Genomic DNA, 27872 nt, shown 5'->3' on the forward strand with positions numbered 1-27872 from the left:
CCTGCATGCATGGAGAGCAGGGATTCCTAAATAAACTGTGCAGGAGCATCCAGACACTTGTCCAGGCTTCGTGTTTCCTTCAGGATGAGGCACAGCCAGGGCTTTTTTTCTGGGGGGACGCAGGGATGTGCATACCCCCAAACATTTTGTGAAGCTAAGTATGGCCTCATTGCGGGGCAGTATTTCAATATGAGTAGGTAAATGAGAGTACCCCAAAAAAAATTATAGAAAAAAAGCACTGGGCCCAGTGAAGGCTGAGGTGTCTTTAGGATTTATGGTTTATTTACAAATATATACCACCTAAGCCTACAAGGTGGGGCTGTGGGTAAAACCTCAGTGCCTAGGACTTGCCGATCATATGGTCGGCGGTTCGAATCCCCGCGGCGGGGTGAGCTCCCGTCTTTCGGTCCCAGCTTCTGCCCACCTAGCAGTTCGAAAGCACACCTAAGTGCAAGTAGATAAATAGGTACCGCTTTATAGTGGGAAGGTAAACGGCATTTCCGTGTGCTGCGCTGGTGCTGGCTCACCAGCTGTAGCATCGTCACACTGGCCACGTGACCCGGAAGTGTCTCCGGACAGCGCTGGCCCCCGGCCTCTTAAGTGAGATGGGCGCACAACCCTAGAGTCGGACATGACTGGCCCGTACGGGCAGGGGTACCTTTACCTTTTTTAAGCCTGCAATGGAGGAGTTCACAGCATTAGCACTCCAAGAGACCTTGCTTCTCCCATAGTTGCAATCTTCAAACAGAAATCAAGCATCGCTCTGTCTCTCTGGCTTCCCAGCCTGTCCCTTCCACTTCCAGCTTCTACCTCACATCACTCCACTTCACTCTCTGCTCTTGCCTTTGCCTTTCTAAGTACCAGCGAGTTTGAGGGAGGCCAAACCCATTTTCTGTCTGATCCACTTCCTTTGTTCCTTTGATGGCCCATTACCTAGGACAGAGTTTCAAAGGGTGTGGCAGGAGAGGGTGTCAAGTGCGGTGGGAAGATTGAAGGACAACCAAAGAAACATTTACACATTTCAGTATGGAATAGTATAGTATAGTATCAAAATATATGCTTTTTTTTGCAGAATATGGATAAATATCTTCTCTAAATGAGACCAAAAGCATCAAGTGTGTGCGAATGACTCATGTATTTATGTAGCTGCTTTGATTATTTATACTTTATGGATGTCACTTGATCATATTATAAAGTACCGTATTTTTCGCTCTATAACACGCACCCGACCATAACACGCAAGTAGTTTTTACAGGAGGAAAATCCGTAGGCATGCCACCCGTAGGCATTCCCTCCATAACACGCACAGACATTTCCCCTTACTTTCTAGGAGGAAAAAAGTGAGTGTTATGGTGCAAAAAATACGGTAGTTGTATTCTATTTTAGAAACCAAACACAGCTAGGAAAGGTTTCTTTTTGTTTTGCAATGTATTTCTTATCAATAAAAAATTCAGTGTGGTGCTAGCAAATTTTTATTCTCAAACTATGCCCCAGAAGAAGACGTTTGAGAACCACCGACTTAGGCTGTCATCTCACCAGGAAGCTAGTCTGGCTATTTGAAACCTCACTTATATTTTATAAGGGTTAGAAGCGATGCCTTATGAAGAACGGCTAAGGGAGCTGGGCATGTTTAGCCTGGAGAAGAGGAGGTTAAGGGGTGATATGATAGCCATGTTCAAATATATAAAAGGATGTCACATAGAGGAGGGAGAAAGGTTGTTTTCTGCTGCTCCAGAGAAGCGGACATGGAGCAATGGTTCCAAACTACAAGAAAAAAGATTCCACCTAAACATTAGGAAGAACTTCCTAACAGTAAGAGCTGATCGACAGTGGAATTTGCTGCCAAGGAGTTTGGTGGAGTCTCCTTCTTTGGAAGTCTTTAAGCAGAGGCTTGACAACCATATGTCAGGAGTGCTCTGATGGTGTTTCCTGCTTGGCAGGGGGTTGGACTCGATGGCCCTTGTGGTCTCTTCCAACTCTATGATTCTATGATTCTATGAAGGGTTTCGGCACACATCCTACTCCCGTCCCCCCAAGTTATAACAATCTCAGTAGGTGCAGAGGCCTTGCAAGCAGTTTGAGGGTGGGCTACCTAAGCCAGCCAAGAATTGTGGAGCCCTGTGGAGCCCTGTCTTTTTGTAAACTGCTTTGAGATTTATTATTATTATTATTATTATTATTATTATTATTATTTACAACCAAGCAGTGGATGCATTTTATGAAATAGATAAAAATACGTTAAAAGCAGCAACTCCATTTCAGATTAAAAGTGCGGCAGATTAAAAACAACACAATCCAAAACAAATTACTGTTAATTCTTTCCTTGTTATGAATGCACACAAGAAGGAATGCCTTTTTTAAAATAGTGCTTGCTGCTGTGCTACACATCCATCACCTTTCTGCTTCAGAACTATTGCGTCACTCAGATATGCCAAATTAGGTATTTATGCATTTATGTCCCATCTTTCCTCCAAGGAGCTGAAGGTGCTGCACCAAGTTCTCCCAACAAACCTGTCAGGGAGGTTATTAAGGCTGAGATGTGACTGGCTCACAATTACCAGTGAGTTTCATGGCAGAGCAGGGATTTGAACCCGGGTTCCCCAGGACCTAGCCCCAAATTCTAATCATTTATGCACTCTGGCCAAAGCCGTCTTTCCCATTGGGCTTAGTGGTTCATTGCGCCAGGGCGCCGGCCTCTCAGGGGTGCCCCAGCGAGTGGGGGAGCTGTGCGGATTTGCCGGCGGCCTCCCCTTTCCCTGCAAGTCCGCCAGCTACACCCTGCCAACCATATGGCTGCCGGACGTGCAGCTTCCCTCCCAAGCCTCTGTGGGGATTGCTCTCCCGTAGTGGCATGGGGGAGAGTTGTGCCCCCTCCCCCGACGGCTGGCAGTGCACAGCTTCGGCCCCCCCCCCTATCTGTGGTAATTTGGGGGTGCTGGGTGCATTTTTGCACCCTGACGCTGCATCTGCTAAAGACGGCCCTGACTCTGGCTTAACTGATTCATTAATGTCTTAATTGGCTATGAGCCTAGAAGTGCAAGGAGCAAAAAGCATAGGGTAAGAAAAAGGAAATAATTTTTGATCCATTGTTTTTTCAACTACTCCCAACCTTTATCAAGGAAATCTACAATTTAAAAATATTTATAATTACAAAATGGAATATATTGTTGTTATAAGAATTCTAAGGTCTCAAATATAAATTTAATGTTCTTAAATGTACAAGGCAAACACATACACAAGTATATAAACCATGTCTCTGAAATAGTACAGGAGAGCAATCCTGAAACCATTTTGACTCTCCCAAATTGACCTCTAATATTTCTCTGCAAGGAGGAAGGAAATGGGAAAGCCTCCCCACTGTCTTGCTTGCCTGTCTTTTGGGCATATTTGTGCATGAACAGGGTGAGCCTGTGACCTTGATTCAGGAACTAAAGTATTAACCATCACAAAAGAATGTCCAGGCTGCCCAGGTAATGCAATGTGACCATTGTCAGGCATCCTGGTAGGCGGGAGTTCTGCCGCCTCCTTCTGCGAAGCCTGTATGATGTTTTAGGTGGGTGGTCTTGGGGGTGGGCAATTTCAAAAGTCTATATAAGGGCTTGCGCACCATTGTTCAGGGTTCTCCTCCCTCCTGCGTGAGCACCCTGTTGCAACCGTTTAATAAAGATCAGGCTTACTAGCTGCTTTGCTTCTCAATATTCTCTAGTTGGCCTCTGTTATTTTCTCCTATCGATAGGGAATCCACCTAAGGACTCTACACGGGCTCTTGGGTACCTTAATAGGGAAAGGGAGCAGTTTTTTCTTATAACATTGTATAAAGCATTTACTCATAAACGATATATAAAAATCAGCTCTTATATATTATTATCATGAAAACAGGTATATACAACAACAACTATAGGTTGCCTATTCAGTTATCTCTTTAAAACTATGCATTAACAAATATTTGTTAAGATACACCTGCTGGTACACTCTCTCTCTCCCCCATCCCAACACATTCTCCAACTTTTATCATCTTTCTGGTGCTATGCATTTTAATACGAATTTTTTGCTGGTGACTTCTCCTAAGAATCCTGGAAATTGTAGCTTTTGGTCTCTGTGAGGGGTAAACTACAATTCCCATGATTTTTTGGGGAAAGTCAAATATTTAGATATTTGATGCGTATGCAGCCTACCTATTTGTTACACTTTTGCTATTTTTAATTATCTACAATGTATTTCATTTATCAAAAAAGGAATACCTACTGTAATCTGCATTTACTGTATTAAGAACAGTCCCATTTTTAAAATCACAATTGAGAGAAGTACGTATGAAACTCGGAAATTCCAGGAATAGACTCTCTATCCTTTTCATAACTCTGTTCTCTCTCGCTCCTCACACGTGGTACGCGCTTAGCCTCGCGTCGCCCGTTCACTGCGCGCTGACGTCACGCCCGCGCCACGCCTGCGCACTGTGTCGGCGCGGGTAAATTAAAAGCGCAGAAGCGGCGCTTGTGAGGGGGAAATGGTTGCCGGCTGGGAAGTGTGAGTCGGTGGCTGACTCCGCGCGGCGGGGGGAAGGTGAGTTAAGGGCAGCTAGGCGGGTAATTAAAGGTCGGCGTAAGGCAAAGCAGGCCGCGGCCGCCTCAAGCCTTGCCCCACTTTCGGAGGCGCCTTCGCGGGGGGGGGGGGGGCGGCGGGCGGGAAAGAGACTCTGTATGAAGCTGGTCGATGATTGGCCGACACTGGAAAGGCTTGGCCAATAGGGAGCGGAGAAGTGCGCGACGGAGGACTTTTGAAAGGAGCGACGTTGATTGGCGGCGCAAGCGGCGCAGGAAGGCCGCTCATTGGTCGCCCTGGAGCGGGAGCCGGAGGCGGCGGGAGAAGAGATTCCCGGAGGCGCGGAGCTGCGCCTTGGCTTGGCGGGGACGCGCACGGGTCTCGCGCCGGCGGAATCGTGGCTGCTGGGCGCGCAAGGAAGGGAGGGAGGCTGCCTGCTGCCCGTCTTCGTGATTTCATGCTCCGGCCTGGGCAGCTTCCAAGCAGCCTCTCTCAAACTGGCCGGGCTGCACCTCCCATCACCCCCGACCCCTGGTCCTGGGAGTGACGGGAGTTGTAGTCCACCAACAGCCCGGCGGGACCCAAGTTTGAGAGAGGCTCGCTTGTGGTCACCTTTGTCGGGAAAATTGGGGGCGCGACTGGGAGCTGCCAGTTAGTCCTGCTGCTGATGGATGGAGCATATAGATAGAGGTGAGCGGTCGGAAGAGTGTACTTGGGCTTTTGAAAAAGCTTTTGGCAAAGTGCCTTACCAAAGGCTGCTGAGAAAACTTGGCAGTCACAGAATAAGAGAGGTCCTGTTGTGGATCAGGAATTGGTTAAGTGCAGGAAGCAAATAGTCGGAATACATAGGCTGTTCTCCAAACAGAGGGATGTAGAAAGCGGAGATCCCCAAGGCTTGGTGCTGGGACCTGTGCTTCTTTACTTCATAAACGATGTAGAGTTTGGACTGATCAGTGAGGAGGCCAAGTTTCCTGGTGACACTAAATTGTTTAGAGAGGTTAAATCAAAGAGATTGTAAAGACTTACTGAAAGGACCTCTAAGCTGAGGGCAGTAAAAATAGGAAATACAGTTCATTATAAAAAAACACAAGCTGCTGCATGTTGAAGCAAAAAATTAATTTCATGTACATGCTCATAGAGTCTGAAATGGAGGTGATAGACCAGGAGCTTCCATTGAGCTATCCACCATGACCCCAAGACGCTGGCCAGTGTGCAGCAGCAGTAGAAAAGGCAAATTCCATTATTTACGTATTAAATTTGTCAGTCACTTTATCTTACCTACAGAAACCTAAAGTAACCAAATAAAGATACAATAATTCCCACATAGATACATTAAAACCATTGCAACTGCCTGGCAGGCAAAAAGAGAAGAGTGTCTTCTTTTTTACGCCATCTGGTGGAAAGTCGTGCGGGAGGGGGCTAAATTGGCTGTGCCAGGCAAGGTGCAGCCAGGGAGGGACACCCTCTCCCCCCCCGAATTCCTACCAGCCATACCTCAAGTGCAGAACATGGAAAAGACCCTTTTCCCTGAATCTAATTCAGTTGTACTTTGGAAGTTGAACGAATCTGTTCTGGAAGTCAGTTCGACTTCCAAGATGTTTGAAGCCCCGTCACACGTTCAGCTTCCAAAAATAGTTTGACAACCGGAATAGTCACTGGGTTTGTGGCATTCAGAAGCCAAAACGTTCGAGAACTAAGCTGTTCAAAAACCAAGGTACAACTGTATGTGATCCAAGTTTCATACTGGAGAAGATGGTATTTCAGGTATCCTGGCCCTCAAGTGTGAAAAAGAACCCTTTTCTTGCCCACATCATAGGCTCCAATGAGTTACTTTAGGGAACCTATTTCAGCCCAAGGACTCCTTTCTCTCAAGGGCAGCCTTCCAGTGATGGGCACAGGTGGGAGGAGTCCAGAAGTGAGGGGAAAGTGAGTGTAGCAATGTGACTATATCCTGTGCAGTAGGCTACACTCCAGCTACATAAAATCCAGAGGTTTGCGCAGAAACACATTTCTAGGCAGGCAAAACCACTCAAAGAGGGCATAGAGCAGGAGTGCTGAGGCATGAAAGACATTAAACCAGTACTTTTAATTGTGGTAAGAAATGAACTGGAAGCCACTTCCGGGTTAGCGCGATCTGGTTAATGGCAGATTCCCTCCGAGCTCCGGAGGGAATTGCCTCCGCTGGAGAAGGGTTCTACCGCGACGGCGACACGGGGACCCTCAGAAACCGCAGGCGCTGAAGCCTGCGGACTTGGTGACTCGGCGGGCACCTAAAGCGCCCCCCCCCGACCCAAGAAGAGCCTTTTTAAAGGCTGCGGAGAGGGTACGGGGAGTGGCGTGGTGCTGTGAGTGGACCGCTACTGCAGTGGAGCGAAGCCGTGAGCCATGGCCGGAGACCGCTGACTTTCTTCCCTGAAATTCGGACTTTAATTAATCCGTGAGTAGAATGGAATTTGGACTTTAAAATTTCTACTCTTGAATTCGGTACAACCGGGGGATGTGCTAAAGGGAAGTCCGCACCCCCCTGCTTACAGAAGATTTAAAGCAAGGATCGGAGATCTAAGGTGGAGAGTTTTTTCTTTTTGGTGTTTTTTAAAAGATAATATTTTCATGAATTTGACAGAAGAAGATTTGTGCTGGAGAGTAAGAGTGGAATTTTAGAAGCTTTTGTTCAAACCCCCCCAGACCCGGGAGTGTCCTGTATGTGAGCTGGAGAAAAAGGAACAAGGAGTTTGACAGCTGTCAAAGGAGCTGTCAAACGGGCAGTGAAAGTTAAAAATCTTATTATTTAACACCTTTCTGGACTAAATTTGTTACATTTAAATTAAAGTGGTTGGGAACAAAGTAGTGAAATAATAAAGTATCGAACTGTTGGGAAAAGACTATTAAGTAACCAGAATCCCCCTAGGGGAAACATTGAAACACTACAATGGCTGCAGATGGAAAATTACAGGCAGAGATAGAAAGAATGTTCTTTCTCGTGGGAAAGTTGCAGGAGCAGACTACGGCTATGAGTAAACAACTTATAACCTTGAACTCTAAAATAAGTGACTCTGCTGAATGCACAATGGACTTGACCGGGAAAAAATCTGCAGCTGAATTAGAAGAGACAACTTTGGAACAGAAGGAGAGGGAACAAGGGCCAGGACAGATGGAGAGTTCCAACCAGAAGCCTACATTGCCAGAACACAAAGAAGAAGACCTTTGGATTACAAATCTGCGAAAGATGCGAAAGAGGAGGGAGGAAGCCCCTGGAACACTTGGAATATTTGAATTTATAAGAAATAAGAAATATGATTGGGGCTTCCTCTTTGAGTATGGATTAGCTGACCTTTCGCAGCAGCTGGTACTGAGTACTTTGGATGGAAGAAAATCTGATGAGACTGAGCTAGAACTCCTTCGAGACCCGAGGACCAACAAAGAGGGCTACCAACAAAATCGGCAGAGAGAGACTGACAGAGATTTAAAGGCCTCAGATGTGAGGAATCCAGGCTAAAAACTGTTTTTATGGACATGGGGACATTGGGAAGGGACAGAAACCGGGGCGGGGGGGTGGAAAGAATTTTTTTAAAAAAGGTTTATGACTTTTGTGTTTGATTATTATGACATATTTTTAAGATAAAAGGGAAATTCGTGGAAGGAACTCGAGCCGACCTTAGAAAAGGATTTAATATCTATAAGAAAACTGGATAAGTTAAAATTGGGCCAAGTAATAAGAATTAAGTATTTCTTTAAAAATATATATATATAATAATAATATGTAAAGGATGAGAGAGATGAACTTGCTGAGCTAATTTAATTGAATTAGGATGTATGAAGGGGGGGTGGGGGGAGGTCAAGAACTGGGGTTAGGAAAGTAAGGATATGAAATTTTATATGTGTTGTCTTGGTCTGTGTGTGTGTGTCTGTGTCTATAAAATGTGAAAACTCAATAAAAATTTTATAAAAAAAAAAAGAAATGAACTGGAAGCCAATGCAACTGTTGTTACCAAGGAATTGTAGATCTCATTAGCTGTTGTTTCCCTCCTAGCAACAATGAGTGCCTCAACGCCGCAGTCTGCTGGCTCTAAAGGAAATGCCTCTTTCGACAGTGTGTTTGTGTCCCCTGGCACTAGGCGGCAGCCTCTTAGTGCCTCAGGCACCCCTGTGCTGGAAAACTGCCCTGGGAATGATGATGAGCGAGAGAGGAAGCAGCGTCGGCGCTCCAGGGTGGTTGACTTGCAGTTTAGCACCGAGTCGCCTCTGTTTATAAAGTCCCCGTCCAACAAGTAAGTGTGGTTTGCGCAAGCATTGATATTGTGTGTGTGTGTGTGTGTGTGTGTGTGTGTGTGAGAGAGAGAGAGAGAGAGAGATTTATTGCTATACTACACTGCTTTGCTTATTGCTTTGTTTTAGGCAAGCAGAAACATCATTGCCAGCAATTCCACAACTGTCAAATGCCCAAATTGCAGATCATTATTCCACATGCATCAAACTTTCAACAGAAAATGTAAGTAAGTCTAGCATCTGTTCATTAACTTCAAAGACACACTCTTATCAAGAGCCGCTCTGGCTACTACAGGCAGAACTGCTTGCATTCCATGATTTCATATAAATGTAAAATGCCTCTGAATCTAGATTTATACTTTCAGAATACTGACCATCTTTCCTCCTGCATAGCTTATTGTACTTATACATGTTAACTAGAGGGACAATTAATGATACAAATAAAGCAAGTTTTCATAAATTTCGTATCATTCAAGTGGATTGTAGAATTAGACCTTTCTTGGCACAGGATTTAGATGAACTTGTTGCAGATTCTAAGATTGTTGTTTACTGTAGATTCCAGGTTGAAGAATGTAGCTGTCAGTAATGTCAACTTGCTGTTCCCTCTTCCAGAAAATCACCACGAAGAATGTATTTGGTTTGCACCTTATCGACTACATGACAGAAATACTCAGACAAAAGGACTCTGAACCCACCAACTTTAAGGTTAGAGGCCTTCCTCATGTGTTTCCTGTGACAGAGAATGTGCACAGAAAAGGTTGGGCTTGATCTGCGTATCCACTTCTGGTAACTTTTGGAGAGTCCTGGGTTTCTTCCTACACTCTGCTTCTTTGAGGGTCATGTGTGAATGTATACGTTGAAATACTGCTATTCTTCCTAGTGTGGTCCATGCAGCAAATTTTAAAAATGCCCCCTCTGGAAGAGCTTGCTTACTGATCTACTGCAGAAAGTGAAAACTGTCTGCCACCACATTCTACCTAGCAGTACCACACATTCATTTATGGAGGACTCAGGTTGGGTTTGCCAGACTTTGAAAGGCTAGTTCCAGGATGCCAAAAGCCATTGTGAGGAAAGATTGTTTTGACTGAGGAACAACCAGGCTGGAAAGGAATAGTTGCGTATATTTAAATAATGGCTACTATTCCTGACAGTTGGGCCAATCTAACCAACCTTAGTTTGTCTCCGTACCCTTTTCAGCCTGAGACAGAAGCCCAGAGTAGGAGGAGGGCAGGTGGAAAGTCTGGGAAGCAAGGCAAAGAAAAGGAAGCTTTTTCTTACCTTGTTGACAAGTAGTCTGTAGGTTCATAGTAGCCCACTCAAAGCTTAGTTCCACTCTCTTAACTTCTTTCTTAACATTCCCCCTTACAGGTAGCAGCTGGTACCCTGGATGCCAGTGCAAAGATCTATGCAGCAAAAGTTGATGCTGTCCATGCAGATGTTTACAGAGTTCTTGGAGGGCTGGGAAAACAGTCTGCTACTGCAGAGCCTGTGGATGGTCAGGATACAGGTGTGTTGCTGAGCATGAGCTGAGCATGGGATTTGGAATAGCATGTGTGGGGAAGGCCCATAGCACAGCTGTAGGCAGTGATGTGGGGTGGGAAAAAAATCTGTTTCATTAGTACCTATGAATGGATGTCAAACAAGATAAGGCAAGCTTGGAAGTTGCAAGTTCTAATTAATATATTTCATATGATTATGAGTCAACATATGCGAAGTTATTTGGGTAACTGAAATCTGTTACTAGTTTTTAGTGTTTAAAGACAAAGAATAGTATGCACTGCCTTAATGCTGTTTACCTGAAACAGTATTAAGGCAGTACATACTATTGCCTGTCTTTGGATTTTTACAAATATTTCAGTAAAAGATTATACATAATAAAATGTTAAACCACATTAAGTGTGCTTTAATTTCTCCCCTCAAATATGTCTGGTCTAATATTCGTGCTGTGTTGAGACTAAAACATACCATTTTTTGTTGTTGCTTTACTAAAAAGAAGTAAACTACCGTATTTTGCGCCCCATAGGACGCACCTAGTTTTTTGGGGGGGAAATAAAGAAAAAATTTTTTATTTCCCCCCCAGGTGCAGGGCTGGCGATGGGGAGAAGTGTGCTGAGCCCGGGACTGCAGGCAGCTCTGCGCAGCCATCGGGAGCCGGGCGGGACTTCGCGCCCCCCTCCCGATGGCCGCACAGAGTTGCGCTGAGCCCGGGACTGCAGGCAGCTCTGTGCAGCCACTGGGAGCCGGGCAGGACTTCGTGCCCGCTCCCGATGGCCGCGCAGAGCTGTGCCGAGCCCGGGACTGCAGGCAACTCTGCGCAGCCACCGGGAGCCGGGCGGGACTTTGCGTCCCGCTCCCGATGGCCGCGCTGAGCCCGGGACTGCAGGCAGCTCTGCGCAACCTTCGGAGCCGGTCTCCTGAGGGTTGCGCAGAGCTTCCTGAAGCCTGGAGAGCGAGGGGTCGGTGCGCACCGACCCCTCTTGCTCTCCAGGCTTCAGCGAAAGCCTGCATTCGCCCCATAGGACGCACACACATTTCCCCTTCATTTTTGGAGGGGAAAAAGTGCGAAAAATACAGTAAACATGCTAAATTTACGAAAAATACAGTAAACATGCTAAATTACATTACTAACTGGGGCATCAGAAACTCTTACAATGGAAGCTAAAAATAGAATATTCTCTGAGAAAATTTCAATTTAAAATTTCCCAGATCCACATCACTATTTGTGAGACACACATTCCCAGATCAGTTCTCAGCATCTCTAGTTTTTGTTTTGAAACGAGTGGGATTTGTCTTCAACCACACAAATGTCAACTTTTTATTGGTATCCACCATATAAACTGACATTCACCCTGGATAATTAATTTGTATCCCTTATGGTGCCTCCTTTCTGGGAAAGCCTTCACAGCCTTGTGTCTCCAGTACATCGCCTCTGGTTTTTTGTTTTATTTTGAATGGGAGGTTGAATAACATCCAACCCACCAAAGACTTTGTATTTGCAAGCAGCTCAACTTACCTGTGTCAAAAAATCCTTTCATACTTATTTTCTCTTCCCTGCATTTGCCAGTAGGTACAAGTATAAATCTCATGTCATGAAAGTGACTTGCAATATTTTTTTGAGATAGTCAAAGCCTAATTGAAGAGATGGGAAGATCCATTTGTGTAAAGGAACAGGAGAGATTATTTCTTTCTCACCTGTAAATGATGCAAGATAGCAGAACAGTTGGACTTTGTAACTGAGTAGCACTGGAAAGTACTTGCACCTGGATGATGATGATGATGATTACCTTGAGTTGTGACCATTCTTGTAGGTGGAGGGGTTGTGGATTCTGAGAGTTCCAAAACACGTCTGAGCAAGAGGAAGCACCAGTACAAAACTATTGAACGGAATCTAAATAACATTAATATCTCCGATGAAGATCATAGGTGTGAGGTGAGAGAACCTGCTCCAAAGGACATTTCTCAAACACTCCCTTCCTAAAGTAGTTGGTTGACTATCTGCCTACAGCATCTGCTGGGAGAATAGTTGGAGACATTAGAGCAGAAATCTGGGTGGTGGAGGCACAGCATGTTCATCTTTGTTGGTCAGTTCATTACAACTATCCTGTGTGCCTGTTGGGATCCATCCTTTTCATAGAATCATAGAACTGTAGAGTTGGAAGGGGCCTAGAGGGTCATCTAGTCCAACCCCCTGCAGTGCAGGAATTTTCGCCCCTTTAGGGAGTGAAATGTTCCACTGTTCTAAGTCTGGCATACAGCTGCACACAATGTGTAGAGTATCTGACAGAGTGAGAAGTTAGTGGTTTCTTGCCCATGGGCAGAGCAAGTTCACAGTCTGGAGAGTGGAACTGGGTTGGTATCAAGGACCAATAGCTTAAGCTCCCTTGGCACACAGAAAGGAGCTGTGGGGCCAATGTCCGTGCATGAAGTCTGGATGTATGCAGGGGAAAGCCTGTCTATGGATATCTAAGCGCATAGACTTTCCACAGGAGCTGGAATCCTGCACCATTAGGTTCCAGCTAGTGTGGAAAGCATATAGAGTTTTATGTGTTCCCATGCAGCCTGTGATCTAAAGTGACCTCAGACCATTTTCTACATGGGATGTGAAGGCTAGCATAACATGGTCAGCGGTGCCAACTTGAATAAAATATTTGGTGGGGGGGGGTAAGGAAGCCCTGCCCTGTATAATGGATCACATTACATGCTGCATGGACACCATTTGAATCACAATGCCCATCAACTTTGGGGTGTTCCGGTCCCCTCAAATATTTTATTGGAGGGGGTGAAAACTGTTCAGCTCCTAGGAGTTGGCTCCTATGAATGTGGTTGTATGCTTTGTAAATTGTTGTAAACTGCCCTAAGACCTTAGGATGGAGGGCAGGTACCAAATTATATTAATATTAATAATAATAATAATAATAATAATAATAATTACCAACTGAAGCTATAGATGAGAAATCTATAGTTAAGGTGAGAAATCACTTGAGTCCATTTTTAATTAATGGAGGCAAATCTTAATTTTTAGGGCTCAGCAAAGGATGCTTTTGTTTGTCCTTTATTGTACTAGGAAGATAAAATATTTGAAGACCTAGTAAAGCATAGGACCTTTTTGTCTATAATGGTAGGGTCTTGCACTTCCTATAATATTTTAAAATGTGTTGCTGTATATTGAGATATATATATTTTATCACTTAGGCAGTCAGTTGTGTTGCTTAATCACTGAAGAGGCTTGATGTAAAAAATATCTTATGAGTAAACCCATGTGCCTTTTTGCTGTGGTGGGTGGAAGAGGGATGAGAAGTGAGGAGGGAATATTTGGTGGCTTCTGTTTCCTTCCCTTGATGTGTTTTACATGACATACTCCTGGGAACATGTTTGGGGACAGAGCCTGGAACCTTTGCTACTGGTCCAAACAGTGAATGTTAAGCAGCATTGCAAAGTTTCATTGAACTTGATATTTGAACCTGAGCTCCTGTTGTCCCCCCCCCCCACCCAACCAGGTTGATCCCATGTTCCAGAGAACAGCAGCCTCCTTTGATGAGTGCAGTACGGCTGGTGTTTTCCTCACTATGCTTCATGTACACAACTTTCTCAGTGAAGTTCTGTTTGATTCCATGGTCATCCCCCTGCCTTCTTCTACGACTGCCGAGCTGCCAACATCTTCTCATGTGAAAGTGACAGGCTTAAAGTGTAAGCGCTAACAGTTGCTAACTCTCCATCTTCTTCTAGGTGCAGTAATGTTTCATTTTGAGTAGGCTGAGAACCAAGCTAGGATAGGATAGGATAGGATAGGATAGGTGGGATCACACATATCTTGAGACCTTTCCACTTTGCAGTGATAGAGGGGTCATGCTGCTTTGCCTCTGGAGGCAGAGCAAGTGAGTGTTCACAGGAGCTAAGCTTTATAAAGAAAGAGATGCCTGCAGGGCAAAAGGACGCTTGATACCACCTCTTAGTTCTACTTGGATTTGGTAGGGAGTGGGGAATGTTCGCTTCACTTAATGCCCTGGAGAAGAGATACTATGTGACAGGCTCCAAAAATGAGTTTACCCTCAACAGAAGGCTCTCTTTTGTCTATCCCTTTGCATGTATCAAAGAAGGAGCAGCTTTGGCTATGGCAGGTGCCTGTGTCCTTGAAGTCTGCAGGGAGTAGAAACTGAAGGAGTGGAGGGTTGGGGAGACATGGCACCAAGCCCTCTGACACTAGGGCCTCAGCCAAGTTACCAGGGATCAAGGATATAAATTGCTATTAGTAGTGCAAGGATTAGGAGACTATCAAGATCACTCATGAGTTAGTTCTCTTTGTCCAGAGTTCTCATCTGTGGGGGAGCATGGTAGCATAAGGGGGGCAGTTATGGCTTGGAATCTCCAACTCCTCTTCTTGTCTTCCTTTCTAGCCATCCTTCTGCAGTGTGCTGAAAAGCGCCTCATCTGCCCTTCATTGGCTGGCTTCTTATTCACCCAGTGGGACAGTGAAAGCCATAATGAGGTATGTCAAGCTGGCCGTTACAGTGAATTAAGTGAACTGGTCACACAATGGGGGGATTCAAAGCTATTTCAGTTTCTAGCCCATAATTGCCTGCATTTCATGGTGGTTGTGTTTTTTAAAAAATGTTTCTGAAGCTTCATTGCCAACCACTTGATCTTGCAGACAGAGGTACCTATAGCCTCACAGGTGACATCTGGAATCTGATATTTAGAGGGTACCCTGAAAGCATATATGTTTCGTGCTTAGTATAAAAGCACCGTATTTTAAAATGTTCTTCATAGCTTCATGTTCACCATGTGGGCATGGTGGCTTTATGAATGTGATTAGTCATTTGCCTTATAGCTTATAGCTGGCCTACATATCTATATAGGTCAACTAACTTTTGTGTCAAATTGTGACAAATTCCTTGGCCACTGAGGAAGATCTTTTGGAGACTGAAGCGAGTTTTGTTTCTACTTATTGTCACATCAGATAATAATAATAATAATAATAATAATAATAATAATAGTTATACCCCGCCCTCCCCAGCCAAGGCCGGGCTCAGAGCGGCTTACAAGCAATAATAAAAACAAGATGAATGATTACAACTTAAAAACAAAAATAAAATATAACATTAAAATAATGGAACATTAAAATATTAAAATGTAGCCTCATCGCAGGAGGAGAAGGAAAAGAAAAAAGAAAGAGAGGGAGGGAGGGAATCAAATTGGCTCCAAGCCAAAGGCCAGGCGGAACAACTCTGTCTTACAGGCCCTGCGGAAAGAAATCAGATCCTGCAGGGCCCTGGTCTCATGAGGCAGAGCGTTCCACCAGGTCGGAGCCAGAGTTGAAAAGGCCCTGGCTCAGGTTGAAGCCAATCTAACTTCCTTAGGGCCAGAGACCACTAGGGTGTTGCTATTTATGGACCTTGAGGCTCTCCGTGGGGCATACCAGGAGAGGCAGTCCTGTAGGTACGAGGGTCCTAGGCCGTGACGGGCTTTAAAGGTCAAAAGCAGCACCTTAAATCTGACCCTGTACTCCACCGGGAGCCAGTGTAGCTTGAAAAGCACTAGGTGAATATGCTCCCATGGCAGAGACCCCGTGAGGAGCCTCGCTGCAGCATTCTGCACCCGCTGGAGTTTCTGGGACAGCTTCAAGGGCAGCCCTGCGTAGAGCGAATTACAGTAGTCAAGCCTGGAGATGACCGTCGCATGGATCACTGTGGCCAGGTCAGGGCGGGAAAGGTAAAGGACCAACTGCTTGATGCGGCGAAGGTGGAAAAATGTCGCCTTGGCTGTTGCTGTAACTTGCGCCTCCATGGAAAGGGAGGCGTCAAGGATTACACCCAAACTCTTAACGGAAGGCAATGGCACTAATTGGGCCCCCGCAACAGAAGGGAGTTGGTCCCTCATCCCCATGCCATCCTGGCATCATTTTGGGTGGATGAGATGTATATTGTATTTTAGTAATCTTATTTTTGTTGCCTATTATTGTTTGTGGGATTAAAATGCATTTTGTTCTTGTATACATTTTAGCAGCTATTCATATATTCCCCCCTTTCTCTGAAGTCACACAAATTATACACTAATTCTGTTGTCAGTCTTCTCTCTGCCTCCAAAAGGATTTTCCTTTTACATTTTATTTTATTTTATTTTCAGTCAGTGGCTGCTTTGTTGGATAAATTTAAGAAGAGTGACCAGGCATTTGACGTCAATGCAGAGATTGATAGTGACCCTGGGGACTATTCTGAGGACCCAGCAGAGAACGATTTTGATGCTGACATCCCGGCCGAGACGGTTGAGAAGGACCTTGGCGAGTTCTCCGAAAAGTTGGAGTTATGTAGACAAACACCAGGAATGTTGCGGTATGTTGAGGATGGTTTGTGTAGGAATCAGGCCTTTCGTGTGGTGGTGCCTACCCTCTAGAACTCCCATCAAATAGACATGGTCACTATTGTGTTTTAGCACCTGTTGAAGATCTTTTTTTTTCAACAAACCTTCTAAATCCCCTTGAGTATTTGAATTGGATTTGAAGTTTTGGAGAATTGTTTTATAATCCATACCACTGCTCCTTCAAGAAAATAATTCCCAGCCTTATGCCTCCAGTATATGTCCTCTGCTTTACTGCATGGAACGTTTCAGAAATCTCAACTCATTCAGCGAGGTTGAGCATGTCTCCCATTACCTGTTAAGTGGGCCCTTATACAAGCTCCATAGGCACACAAGTCTTGTAGCCTCCAATCTCTGTCAGGCTGACCCATTTTGATCTCTGTATTGCTTGCAGGCAAAGATGTATTCATTACCACCCAAATAGCCAGATTTACTCTGGCAACAAAGAAAATTAGCCAGGTTCCAAAAACGGGAGGGGGGGGCAGGGAGTGGGATTTGCTTTTGTCTTATTATATTTTAACATTTTTATATTTTATTGTAGAGGGATAATGTGGGATTGGGTGTGTGTTCTGTTGTATATATCTGTCTGCTGAATTGAAATGCCTGTTTTGTTTGTATTGTGTTGGCCTATGGCTTTCTTGTTTACATTCAGTTAAGAGTGGATTTCAGAGGTTTATGAAACTATGTATTATGTGTTTTACTCTGAATGTTTTTCTTCATTGTGAAATCACTTCAGGATGCTTCACAGGCAACAATTCATAAAAATAATTAAAATGGTGGGGAGAATTAAAAAAAAAAAACCTTTGAAGAAGCTTTACAAATAGAATAAAATCCTGGTGAGAATGAATAAAACTGGTGACTTTTATAATCAGGCGTGTGTATGTACTTCCAGAAAAGAAGTGGTTCCCCTGGGGGAAGGAGATGTCAGGTCCATGTCGCTTCATTTGTCCCTGAAGCCCAGCGAATATTCTTACTTCAGCCCCCGAACCATGTCCATGTGGGCAGGCCCAGAGCACTGGCGGTTCAAGCTTCACCATAAAGGTAAGGCTGTGAAGGGAGTCATGGGAGTTCATTCCCTGGCTTTCTGCTTGCATATTGACCTACAGTTTTATAGGTACTGTGTAGAATTTGGAAATGCAAGTCTTCTCAGAACATGAAATCCACAGTTCATGCCTCTTCAGATGTGACTCAGTCAAAGCAAAGCATTGTCAAAGCTTATCCTGACCCTCAAATTAGGTTTGAGAGTTCCAAGGTGAGGTGGTATGCAGTAGAGATTGCCAAAAGACAACTGAGGCGATCTTCAACATTTTAGGAAGTGCACTCTGAAACAAGCAGCAGCACCAAATAATAAACTCTTGTTAACCTTCTGTAGCAGATCCAGCAACATCTTCCACTCAGTTGCTTCTACTCACTCTTCACAGGTGATGCCAACCCTGAGAAAGCAAACAAAAGAAAGGCTGCCAAAAAAGTATTTGAGATAAACTTTGAAGATGAGATTGATTTTGAGCCTTACTTCTGCAAAACAAGGGTATGTTTTTAACTCTTGATAGGGGTGTGTATGTGGGTGGTTGTTACACAAGATATTACTACCTTAAAAACAGTTTTAAAAATATTTTATACCATAAAGGATAGGTCTTGTCAACTGCTGTTACCCATTACAACTTTGGAGAAGTCCCATGTTAAAAGAAGACAAGCCTTTGAATACAACATGTAGAGGACAGTCAGCAGTAGGAGACGGCAACTAGAGCAATGTTGGTGGAAAACTCTAAATGAGTCTGACAGAACACGGGCTAGAACCCCTTTGAGGACCTATTCTGTGGCAGTGCAGGCAGTGAAAAAGTATTTTTCTCTCTCAGCCTCCATTGCATCAGCAAGGAACTGTTCAGTAGAGCTGTTTCAAGTGGTCAGGGATCTTTTACAAAGGCCCAGGTCATAATTTAGACCACTTGACAGCTCTCTGTGAACAAGTTGCTCAGCACTTTGCTGACTAAATTGCTCAAATCTGTTCTGACTTGGACACTATAGTTGATGCAGGTCCAGTGGGTGTAACTTTGGCCTCTGCTTCTCCAGTGTTAATGGATACTTTTCAGTTTATGCAGCCCGAGGATGTAGACAAGGATCCTTGAAAATGTGAGAGCTACTGCATGTATTCTGGATTCTTGCCCTTCCTGACTCATCAAAAGGGCCAGTGGGGGACTGGCTGGGAGGGTGGAGGGAGTGATCAATGCCTCCTTACAACAAGGCTGTGTTCCAGCACACCTAAAGGAGACAGTTATAAGACCTCTGTTGAAAAAGCCCTCCCTGAATCCCACCGTATTGAATAGTTATTGGCCAGTCTCCAAAATACCATTTAGTACCATTTGGGGGCAAGGTACTGAAGTGTCTGATGGCTTCTCAGCTCTAGGGGTTTCTGGAAAAGACTGATTATCTAGACCCATTTTAGTTTGGTTTCAGGCCTGGTTATGGGACAGAGACTTCTTTGGTCTCCTTGGTGACTGCTTTATGCCAGGAACTGGACTGGAGGAGTTCTGGACCTCTTGGTGGTTCTTGTACCATCAACCATGATATCCTTCTGGACCACCTTGCTGGGATAGAACTTGGAGGCACTGTTTTACAGTGACTGTTCCTTCCTGGAGGGGGTGAAGCCAGAAGGTGGTGCTGTTTGACACCTTGGCCATTGGCCTGGAGAGCCCCTGAGAATCCTGTTCTGTCCTCTGTGCTATTTAACACTTAGGTGAAACCTCTGGGAAAGTTTTTCCAGAGTTTTGGGGTTCGGTGCTGATGACACCCAGCTCTTATTTCTCCTTTCCACCTAAATCCAAAGAAGCTGTCTTGGTTCTAAACCAGTGTTTTGGAAAGTGTGGCTCTGGGTGACAGTGTGTGAAAATTTCCATTATAAATTAAGAACTCTTAGCATAGCATATAAGCAGCCTTGACTTGATAAGTGTATAATAATCATGCATTCTTTTTTATATAATCGGAGTAGGTCTAAAATTCAAGCCAGTTGAATCAATGCAGGGACTGCAGTTTTGAGGAAATATCTCCAGATTACCTTTCCCTACCTTTTGCAACATTTGCTCTTGCCTTCTTAGCTCACAGGCTATTGGTGTGTTTTCCTACACCATTGATTTCCAAACTGCAGTGCTAAGGTACTACAGGACGTGCTGAAGTGTGTATTGATAAACGAAAACATATGCAAATCAGATTTGCTTCCAGTGCCAAGTATAAACTTCAGGTTTAGAAAGGTGATATTTGGATGGGTGTGCTTGATTTTTCTGTGTGCTTCTGCTTTTCTCAAACAGGCAGCTACTACTCTGTCCAAGTCAACCCTTGAAAGTCAAAACAAGAAAAGCAAAACTCTTCCTGCAGACTTCCGCTATGATCCAGACAACCTCACCCGCCTCTTCCTTAAGCCAGCCAATAGGGTAAGCTTTCTCAATTCCATGCAACACTCCTGCCTTGCCTCCCCGTGTCATTACAGTGGTACCTCTGGTTACGTACTTAATTCGTTATGGAGGTACATTCTTAACCTGAAACTGTTCTTAACCTGAAGCACCACTTTAGCTAATGGGGCCTCCCGCTGCTGCCGCGCCACCAGAGCATGATTTCTGTTCTCATCCTGAAGCAAAGTTCTTAACCCGAGGTACTATTTCTGGGTTAGCGGAGTCTGTAACTTGAAGCGTATGTAACCCAAGGTACCACTGTACTGCAGTTTCAGCTTGGTTTAGTTATCAGTCGGCTGCTCTGGGCAGAAGGGCATGCTGAGGCAATTTCTGGAGTGAGTGTGCTTTGGTTTAATGTTCTTTCCCATTAGTGGCTGATGTCCTAATTCACCCAAGTCTTTGGTTTCTGCAGCTGTCGAAGGTGCCACTGCAGGGTGACTCGTCCAGTCATGACAGTGAAGTTGAAGAGTATGATTACAACAACCCCAATGACACCTCCAATTTCTGTCCTGCATTGCAGGTAAGCTGCAAAGATCAGAGAAACACTACTGTGGGTTGCATCCTTTCTTATATGAAGGTTTTTGGTGAGTCTTATAGAAGCTGGCTGCCAATCTGGGCAGAGAGGTTTGGCAGCCTTCCTATTGGTTAACAACCTCGGTGGCTTTTGTCAGTTCTGCCTCAGTGCAACATTATCTGAAGGACCTCAAAAGGCGCTCAAACAACTGAGGGACCCTAACTAGAATAAGGAATAATCCCACATTGTCTGGATCTCAGAAGGGGAATAATATTTTGCAACCATGGCACAGGCAGCTTCTCTAAGAGGTGTGCAAAAAAGAAGCAACAACAGACAACTTAAATATTAAAAAAATACACAGCTACATAAAAACGTTACATTAAACAAAGTTACATACCCCCCCCCCAATATCATTTGTCTTCTGACACACCCTCCCTCTCAGCCTCTGGGTTCTCTCCCAGGATCCAAACAAACTCTCAGCTCACTCACAAAAGTCTTAAAAGAAATTCCTGGAAACCGTGTTCATTACCTTACTTTGAACAGTCTTGGCTTCCCCCAATAATCCTGGGGACTTCAGCTTAAGTGTTCTGAGAGTTATTAGCAGACCCTGTTCTCCTCACAGAGCTACAATTTCTAGATTGGTTTAACAATTAGTCCCTTTTCCCAGGAAACTTTGGGAATTGTAGCTTTCTGAGGGGACTATGGGTATTCTATCAGTTCCTGGTACCTTTAAACTACAGTTCCCAGTATTATTTGGGAGAAGCCATAACTATTAAAGTGATATAAGATTTTATTTAACTAAAACGAACTCGAAGGGACGCGGGTGGTGCTGTGGTCTAAACCACAGAGCCTAGGGCTTGCCGATCAGAAGGTCGGCAGTTCGAATCCCTGCGACGGGGTGAGCTTCTGTTGTCCGGTCACAGCCCCTGCCCACCTAGCAGTTCAAAAGCACATCAAGTGCAAGTAGATAAATAGGTACGGCTCTGGTGGGAAGGTAAATGGTGTTTCCGTGCGCTGCTCTGGTTCGCCAGAAGCGGCTTAGTCATGCTGGCCACATGACCCAGAAGCTGTCGGCGGACAAAGTCGGTTCCCTCGACCTATAGAGCAAGATGAGTGCTGCAACCCCAGAGTCGTCCACGACTGGACCTAATGGTCAGAGGTACCTTTACCTTTTAAAATCCAACTCAGAGTAGACACATGGAGATGAACAGGCTGGAATTAGTCGTGGTCATGAACTTCAGTGAGTCTGCTCTGAGTTGGACTAGGATTGAAATTGAATACCATCTCTTGTGCTTTAAATGTTTGGGGTTGTGTTAAACTGACTTATGTCTATTAATTTCACTGGGTAAATGTTACTAGAATACAATTAGTAACTGTATTCTGTATGTGACCTGAATGGCATAACTAATAATATTGTATGTGAAGACTTACAGCATTACTGAAACAATGGATGAAGAAGAGGGAAATAGAAACATGAGTAAATCTGGATGCTATTATTGTTATGGTCATACGTAGTTTGGCTTACAGTGCAATCTAACCATTTTTACTTGGAAGTACGTACTTTGGGATTCACTGGGGATTTCTCCTGGGTAAGTGGGGTTAGGATTGCAGCCTTAATGAAATTTGGCTATGTGGACTACTTATTTTGGGAAATTCATTCCCCAATCGGTATTCCCTGTGCAACTTACAAAAGAGTAAAAACCACAAATCTGACTAAAAGAACAGCACATGATAAAATGCCAACCAAAAACATAACACCAGCTTAAGAGTTTAAAACATCAGATATCTGAAAGCCTGGGATGGTAATGGGCACTTTGCTATAATTTGGGTACTAGGCAAAATGGGTGCCTTCCTGGGGAGGGCATTGCACAGGTGCAGCGCCACGAAGGCTGTCTCCTAGGTACACTTACTACTGAGAAAAGCCTTATATGTACATCTTAGCATGGGCAGCGGCAGAGGGGGGAGCTCCAATAGATACTTGGCTCCAAATACATGGCTTTAAAACATGAATTAAAGCAATTTGAATTGAGCCTGGAAGCAAACAGGAAGCCAATGAAGCTGGGACTAAAACGGGAGAGATCCTGCCTTCTGGTCTCCGTTAGCTCGGAATACAGATGCTAGACAGTTAACAGAAGCTTTTTAACTATCCTTGGCCTCACATAGAACAGCAAAACAACCTTGACATTATCAGAGCATGGGTAATGGAGGCTAAGCTATCTGTCTGGAAGAGCCTATGAGCCTGGATTGTCTAAAGGCACTCTGCCCCCTGAATCCACTTGAGTCTCCAGTGACAATGATGGGGCTATAAACCTCCCCCAATCTGTGTGCCTGACTATTGTGGCAGAGTACAACCCCTTCCACAACAGGCTGAACACTATCCTCCTGAACAGATGAACCATCCACCAACAGCACCACTGCCCTGTTTGAACTGAGCTTCATTAGCTGTCATCAGTCCATTAGTGCCTCCAGGCACCAGTCCAGAACCACCTCCACTTCACCTGGATGAGATGTAAAAGAGAGAAAGCTGAGCATTGTCAAGATATTGATGACTCCTCACTGCAGTCCCCTGGATGACCTCATTCAGATCTCACTGGAGGGCTTTGCAAGAGCTCAGTAGAATATGTCAGTGGTTAACTTGCTTAAAGATTATTCCATTAGCTGGCTGTGGAGTCTTTAGCAAGTGGAATGGATGACCTCATTTGTGTTCATCCACGGGAAACCTTAGAAAGCCCTTATGGAGTTGCAAACCAATATGTCTCAAGTGGTTAAAATCTTGAGGCAGCAAAAACATCCCTTTTATGTAGTTTTATCTCTAGTTTACACAGTTATTGCTGCCTTGTAGCTGATGCATTGTCTCTGGTGGAGGAGGATACAGGAGATCTTATGGGACCTTTTTCTTGTAGTACATCTAACTCTGGGTTCTCCAGTGTCTGAAGGTGTTTGGAAATCTTCCTGCATTCCAAAAGCTTTCATATCCTCAATATCCACTTGGCTTGATCCAAGAGTTCCTTTTATGCCTTGGCATAAAGATGAAATCCTTGAAGATAGATTAGTTTTAGAGAGCGGTGGGGAATCTGAGTTCAAAAAGTTGGAGCAACTCTGCAGAAAAAGTTGGAGAGAGGGATTGTTGCTTGAATGTGTGGGTGAGGGGCGTTGCGTGTTTCCTAGCTCTCCAGCTTAACTCTGACCCTGTTTGGCTTCCCTCCCTGTCCTTTATTTCTACTCAGGATGGTGACAGTGATGATGACGATGACGTTCCTGTGGACTTCATGGGCCAGAATGGGATGTTTGAAATGACAGCCTATCCTGCAGGAGAGGCAGGCCAGGAGAGAGAGCTCAATGGAGGCATCAGTGGGAACAACATCACCACCTATGGGGAATTGAACCTGGTGGCTGAGCCACAGAAGGCAAGTACTGGTGTAGGATGCATGGCCTGCAAAGCAGCTCCTTTCTTTAAGGCTTATGTCTGTTGTGCGCTACCAGGGGGCTGAGCTGAAGGTGTGGCACACATGTCACACGTGGCACTGGAACCTGGATGTCTGTCTGTGGCTCATGCTATGCTACAGTTCCATTCTTCTGCTCCAGGCTTTTGTCACACTTGCTGTGTAGGCCAAGGCAGCTCTCTTTCCCTGCCACCCATTGCATAAGGCAGGGCTGGGGAGCCTCATGCTTGGGACCTGGCTGCAGCCCTCCAGGGATCTAGCTGGCCCTCAGGACTCTTCCCTCAGCCCTCACAGGGCTTGCTTTACACCCACCTTGGTTGTCTTTGCCCGCCTGGAATGTGTCCTTGACCTCTGATAATGCTTCTTGTCTGCCTGGTTGGAGGATAGAGGGGGTGTGGGTGTGGGTGGGTGGTTGTTTAGAAATTAGGCTACTGCCCAAAGATAAAACTTACATTCATTGCTCCACCATCTTTTACTCTGCCTACACCTACCACCACATGTGGCCTCTGGAAGGGAGTGTGGCCCTCTGGATTGAAACACCTCCCCACCCCTGGCATATAAGGTAGTCTGGTGCCTAGATGGATCTGTCTTCTGCACGGTTCAGAGTCCTTGTGTTATGGTGCGGGGGGGGGGTATATGCTTGCCAATTCCTGGTGAAGCTAGGAGGATGGAAATTTAGTTCTTTCTCCTATTGGCTGGGCTAAGAGGTAGTTGGTATTTTTGGTGCCAAGAAGATCTACGTGTTTATTCAAAATAAAAATGACGGTCACTAGCTTCCTCTGCTTCTGTGCTTTTTCTTATTGAACTCTTGGGTTTATTTAGTTTAAATAGCAAGCCCAAGGGCATAGGGAGTAGCTTGTGCCTTGATGCCATAAGGGGCAGGGTTGAAGATTTGTCTTTCTGTTTACTGATGCCTTCTAACTGGATGGTCTTTGGCTAGCTCTGTTTCCCTTTCCCTGCTCTTCTAGGTGAACAAGATTGATATTCAGTATGCAAAGACTGCCAAAAAGATGGACATGAAGAGGCTAAAGCAGGGCATGTGGCTGCTCCTGACTGATGCCCAGACAAATCAAACTGAGCAAGAGGTATGCAGCCCAGGAAACCCAGAATGCCTCTGCTGTTCTTACCCAGTGATGCCTTGGCCGACTCACCATCCCAGACAGACAGGCTCTCATTCTGTTTTTATCTCAACCAGCTTTGGTGGCACTCTTAATGTCACCTGGAGCCATTTGCTTCCTTGGTTCAGTAACACCAGCAGAAAACTGGAATTCAGGGCTTTGTGAACTCTGGACTTAAAGGCTGAATTCTGTAATCTATTTAAAAAATATCTAATTGACTTTGCTAATCACAGAGAGGACCCACAGTGCTATGCAGGGTACTAGAAATCTTACTCACCCCTCCTCCCACCCCCTAGTTCTGGCTCAAGCATGTCTTTGTAAACATAAGGATTAGAGACTTGCTGTTTAACAAAGCCAAAATTCTCATAAAGCTGAATTCTGAATTGTATGTAACTGCAGTACACACAGGATTTCACACCTATGGCTGAATTTCATTTAATGCTGCTTTCTGCCTTTGCATTTTCCTGCAGTTGGCACACACCCTGATTTTAGGCAGACAATCTGCCATAGCAGTAATATAATACTTAATAATTATATAATACAGCAGGTGTTCAAATTCCTTCCAACAACCTTCTGAGGTAGTAATATTAAAAGCACTGGACACGTGGTACAGAAGTTTAAAACATGACAGGATCTGCTTCACAGGCTTTCAGTTTGTTTACTAGGTGACCTTTTAAGATTTCAAACTTACTTACACAGAATGAAGTCATGGAGAAAGATGCTAACTCTTCAGTCGTATCTGGTCAGAAGGTCTTCAGCAACGTTATCAAGGATCTGTGTCACAGGTACTTTGGTCACCAGGACTTTGTCTAGGATGCCAGGAAAAGAGACACATTTGCACCCCAATCCTTTGGCTGAAGCATTGGAACCAACCACCACAGGGGTCCATTTAAAGTGTGCTTCATATGTTGGCATTGGCTCCCAAGTTGCTGAATGTTTCTTCAATTAGTCATCAAATTTTCCTGTTTGCAAAAAAAAAATTAAAAAAAAATCAACCTTAAGTCACTGACATGATTGTGCTCTGCAAGTGGAATGTTGGTTGTAGAATTTAAAATCTTTTTAGAACCATGCTGTACATTCTTGCTGTGTAGCTGAGAAGATTAATTCAAAAGAAGGCTGGGATGTAGCAGGTCTTCCTGTTTTATCCCATTGCAAAATAACCCAGCTGTGAGTAGCTGTCTTGCTGACAACCTGCTAAGGTAGTCAAGTCATAACTAGTACTGACCTAGCCTTCCACCAGAACACTAGAAGTGCAAAGTACTCTTAATAGTATGCATGTTTACCAGTTGTATTCCTAGAAGGTATGTTTAAGATTGCAGCCCAAGGCTGGAGTTGCATAATAGTTCATAAGAGAACAAAAGTGGCAAGCTTGTCTGGGTGCCAAGCTTCTGTTTCCAGGGGTGCACACATTTCTTTTGCTCCACTGTTGCTACTGGTCAAACAGGTTTGGTAGGTTTCTGAACAAATAGCTGCCAGATCGGTTTAGTAGGGGGAAAGTGAGTTTGTGCAATGCAAGATGTGAGCTCTCTTATTAACAAAAGCCACATTCACTCAACATTCACATTCACTCTATAAGTCAAACCATGGTTTACTGTAAATGTTTTGGATGTGCTCCTATTTTGATCCTCAGGCCACAGCCTGAGCATCAGTTTACATGTCATGCTTAGCCCAAGGCTCATGGTTTGTTGCTGCTGGCCTGACAAAGAGGGAAAAGCAGGGTGTGTTATTTAGCAGCATGTAATGCTTGTTCATGCCCAAAGTATTTGATCTACTTCTCAGCTTGAGTTTTGTCTTTCACAGACTGCCTTCCACGATGGCAAAGAACTTGTCTGCGCCACTGGCATTTGCTTGCCTCCTGCATCTGGCGAATGAAAAGGTACGTGATAAAGGCAGGAACTTGAAAAACATCAAGGACAAGTTGGAGAGAAGGGCTCTTTCTGGCCTACACAGGCAATGCAGTGATACACATCTTGGCCTTGGCAAACAAGTCCATGATATCTTCTTTTCCGCGCTGGCTGCATATGTGGAAATTTCAAAGCTTGATATATATTTTGATCCCTGTTTCCTCTTTGTCTCCAGAACCTGAAGCTAGAAGGTGTGGAAGACTTGTCTGAAGTCTTAGTGCTGCAAGGAGATTAATGTGTGCCACTGGGGCAGAATAAGAAAATCTTGAACAACCTAGGATGGAATTTATCTAACACACACACAATCCTCATAGACTGAGGAGGCCAAAAGCAGCATCAGTACATGTTCTTGATTAAACAATTTGTGATTCCAAGACTTGAAACTATGGGAAGTCAGGAAAAGAGTGCCATTAGTGTTTTAATTCTCTTCTGAATTCTGCAAATTCCCTCTCCCACTGTCTGATTGTGATCACAGCTAAGAATTGCTAGATGTATTCAGTTTGCTTTATTTTAACATGAGTATTTAATTCCTGTACATATAAAAACTCTCCTGTATGTCTTTTTGCTCTCTTCTTATAACCTCCTTTATCATTGAATATGAATGTACTGATATATTTGTACAAATGTGTGTTTTTTGTAAGTAATAAACAATGTGACCCTCTACATCATTTTGGAATTTTATTTGTGTGTGAGAAAACTGTGTAACTGGTGAACAGGCTAACACGAGTATGTGGACTCAATAGCACCAGGCCTATGCAGGAAAGTAAAAGTACATTCTCCACAACAGTCTA

General features: G+C 44.5%; 1 protein-coding gene across 2 annotated transcripts; it reads left to right on the top strand.

The window, feature by feature from the left end:
* Positions 1 to 4442: 4442 nt before the first annotated feature.
* NCAPH (non-SMC condensin I complex subunit H) lies at positions 4443 to 27872 on the top strand. 2 transcript variants are annotated; one of them, XM_079987474.1, is made up of 18 exons: positions 4443 to 4560; positions 8570 to 8807; positions 8935 to 9028; positions 9418 to 9510; positions 10174 to 10312; positions 12114 to 12235; positions 13803 to 13992; positions 14700 to 14791; positions 16429 to 16634; positions 17552 to 17700; positions 18081 to 18187; positions 19962 to 20084; positions 20515 to 20622; positions 23844 to 24023; positions 25028 to 25144; positions 25877 to 25962; positions 26978 to 27053; positions 27257 to 27872. In XM_079987474.1, the coding sequence occupies exons 2-18, from the start codon at positions 8575 to 8577 to the stop codon at positions 27314 to 27316; spliced, it is 2175 nt and encodes a 724-aa protein (XP_079843600.1). In that variant the 5' UTR covers positions 4443 to 4560; positions 8570 to 8574; the 3' UTR covers positions 27317 to 27872. The 2 variants fall into 2 exon arrangements, with proteins under 2 accessions (XP_079843600.1, XP_079843599.1); XM_079987473.1 differs by lacking the exon at positions 4443 to 4560 and adding an exon at positions 5105 to 5229.

Source organism: Podarcis cretensis (assembly GCF_951804945.1).
Source record: "Podarcis cretensis genome assembly, chromosome: 8".
Taxonomy (NCBI): Eukaryota; Metazoa; Chordata; class Lepidosauria; order Squamata; family Lacertidae; genus Podarcis; species Podarcis cretensis.

Excerpts from the sequence above, each read along its gene's own strand:
- NCAPH (XM_079987473.1), top strand. Across the intron at positions 8,808-8,934 it reads ATAAAGTCCCCGTCCAACAA|GCAAGCAGAAACATCATTGC; the intron begins GTAAGTGTGGTT and ends GCTTTGTTTTAG. Across the intron at positions 14,792-16,428 it reads ACAGTGAAAGCCATAATGAG|TCAGTGGCTGCTTTGTTGGA; the intron begins GTATGTCAAGCT and ends TTTTATTTTCAG.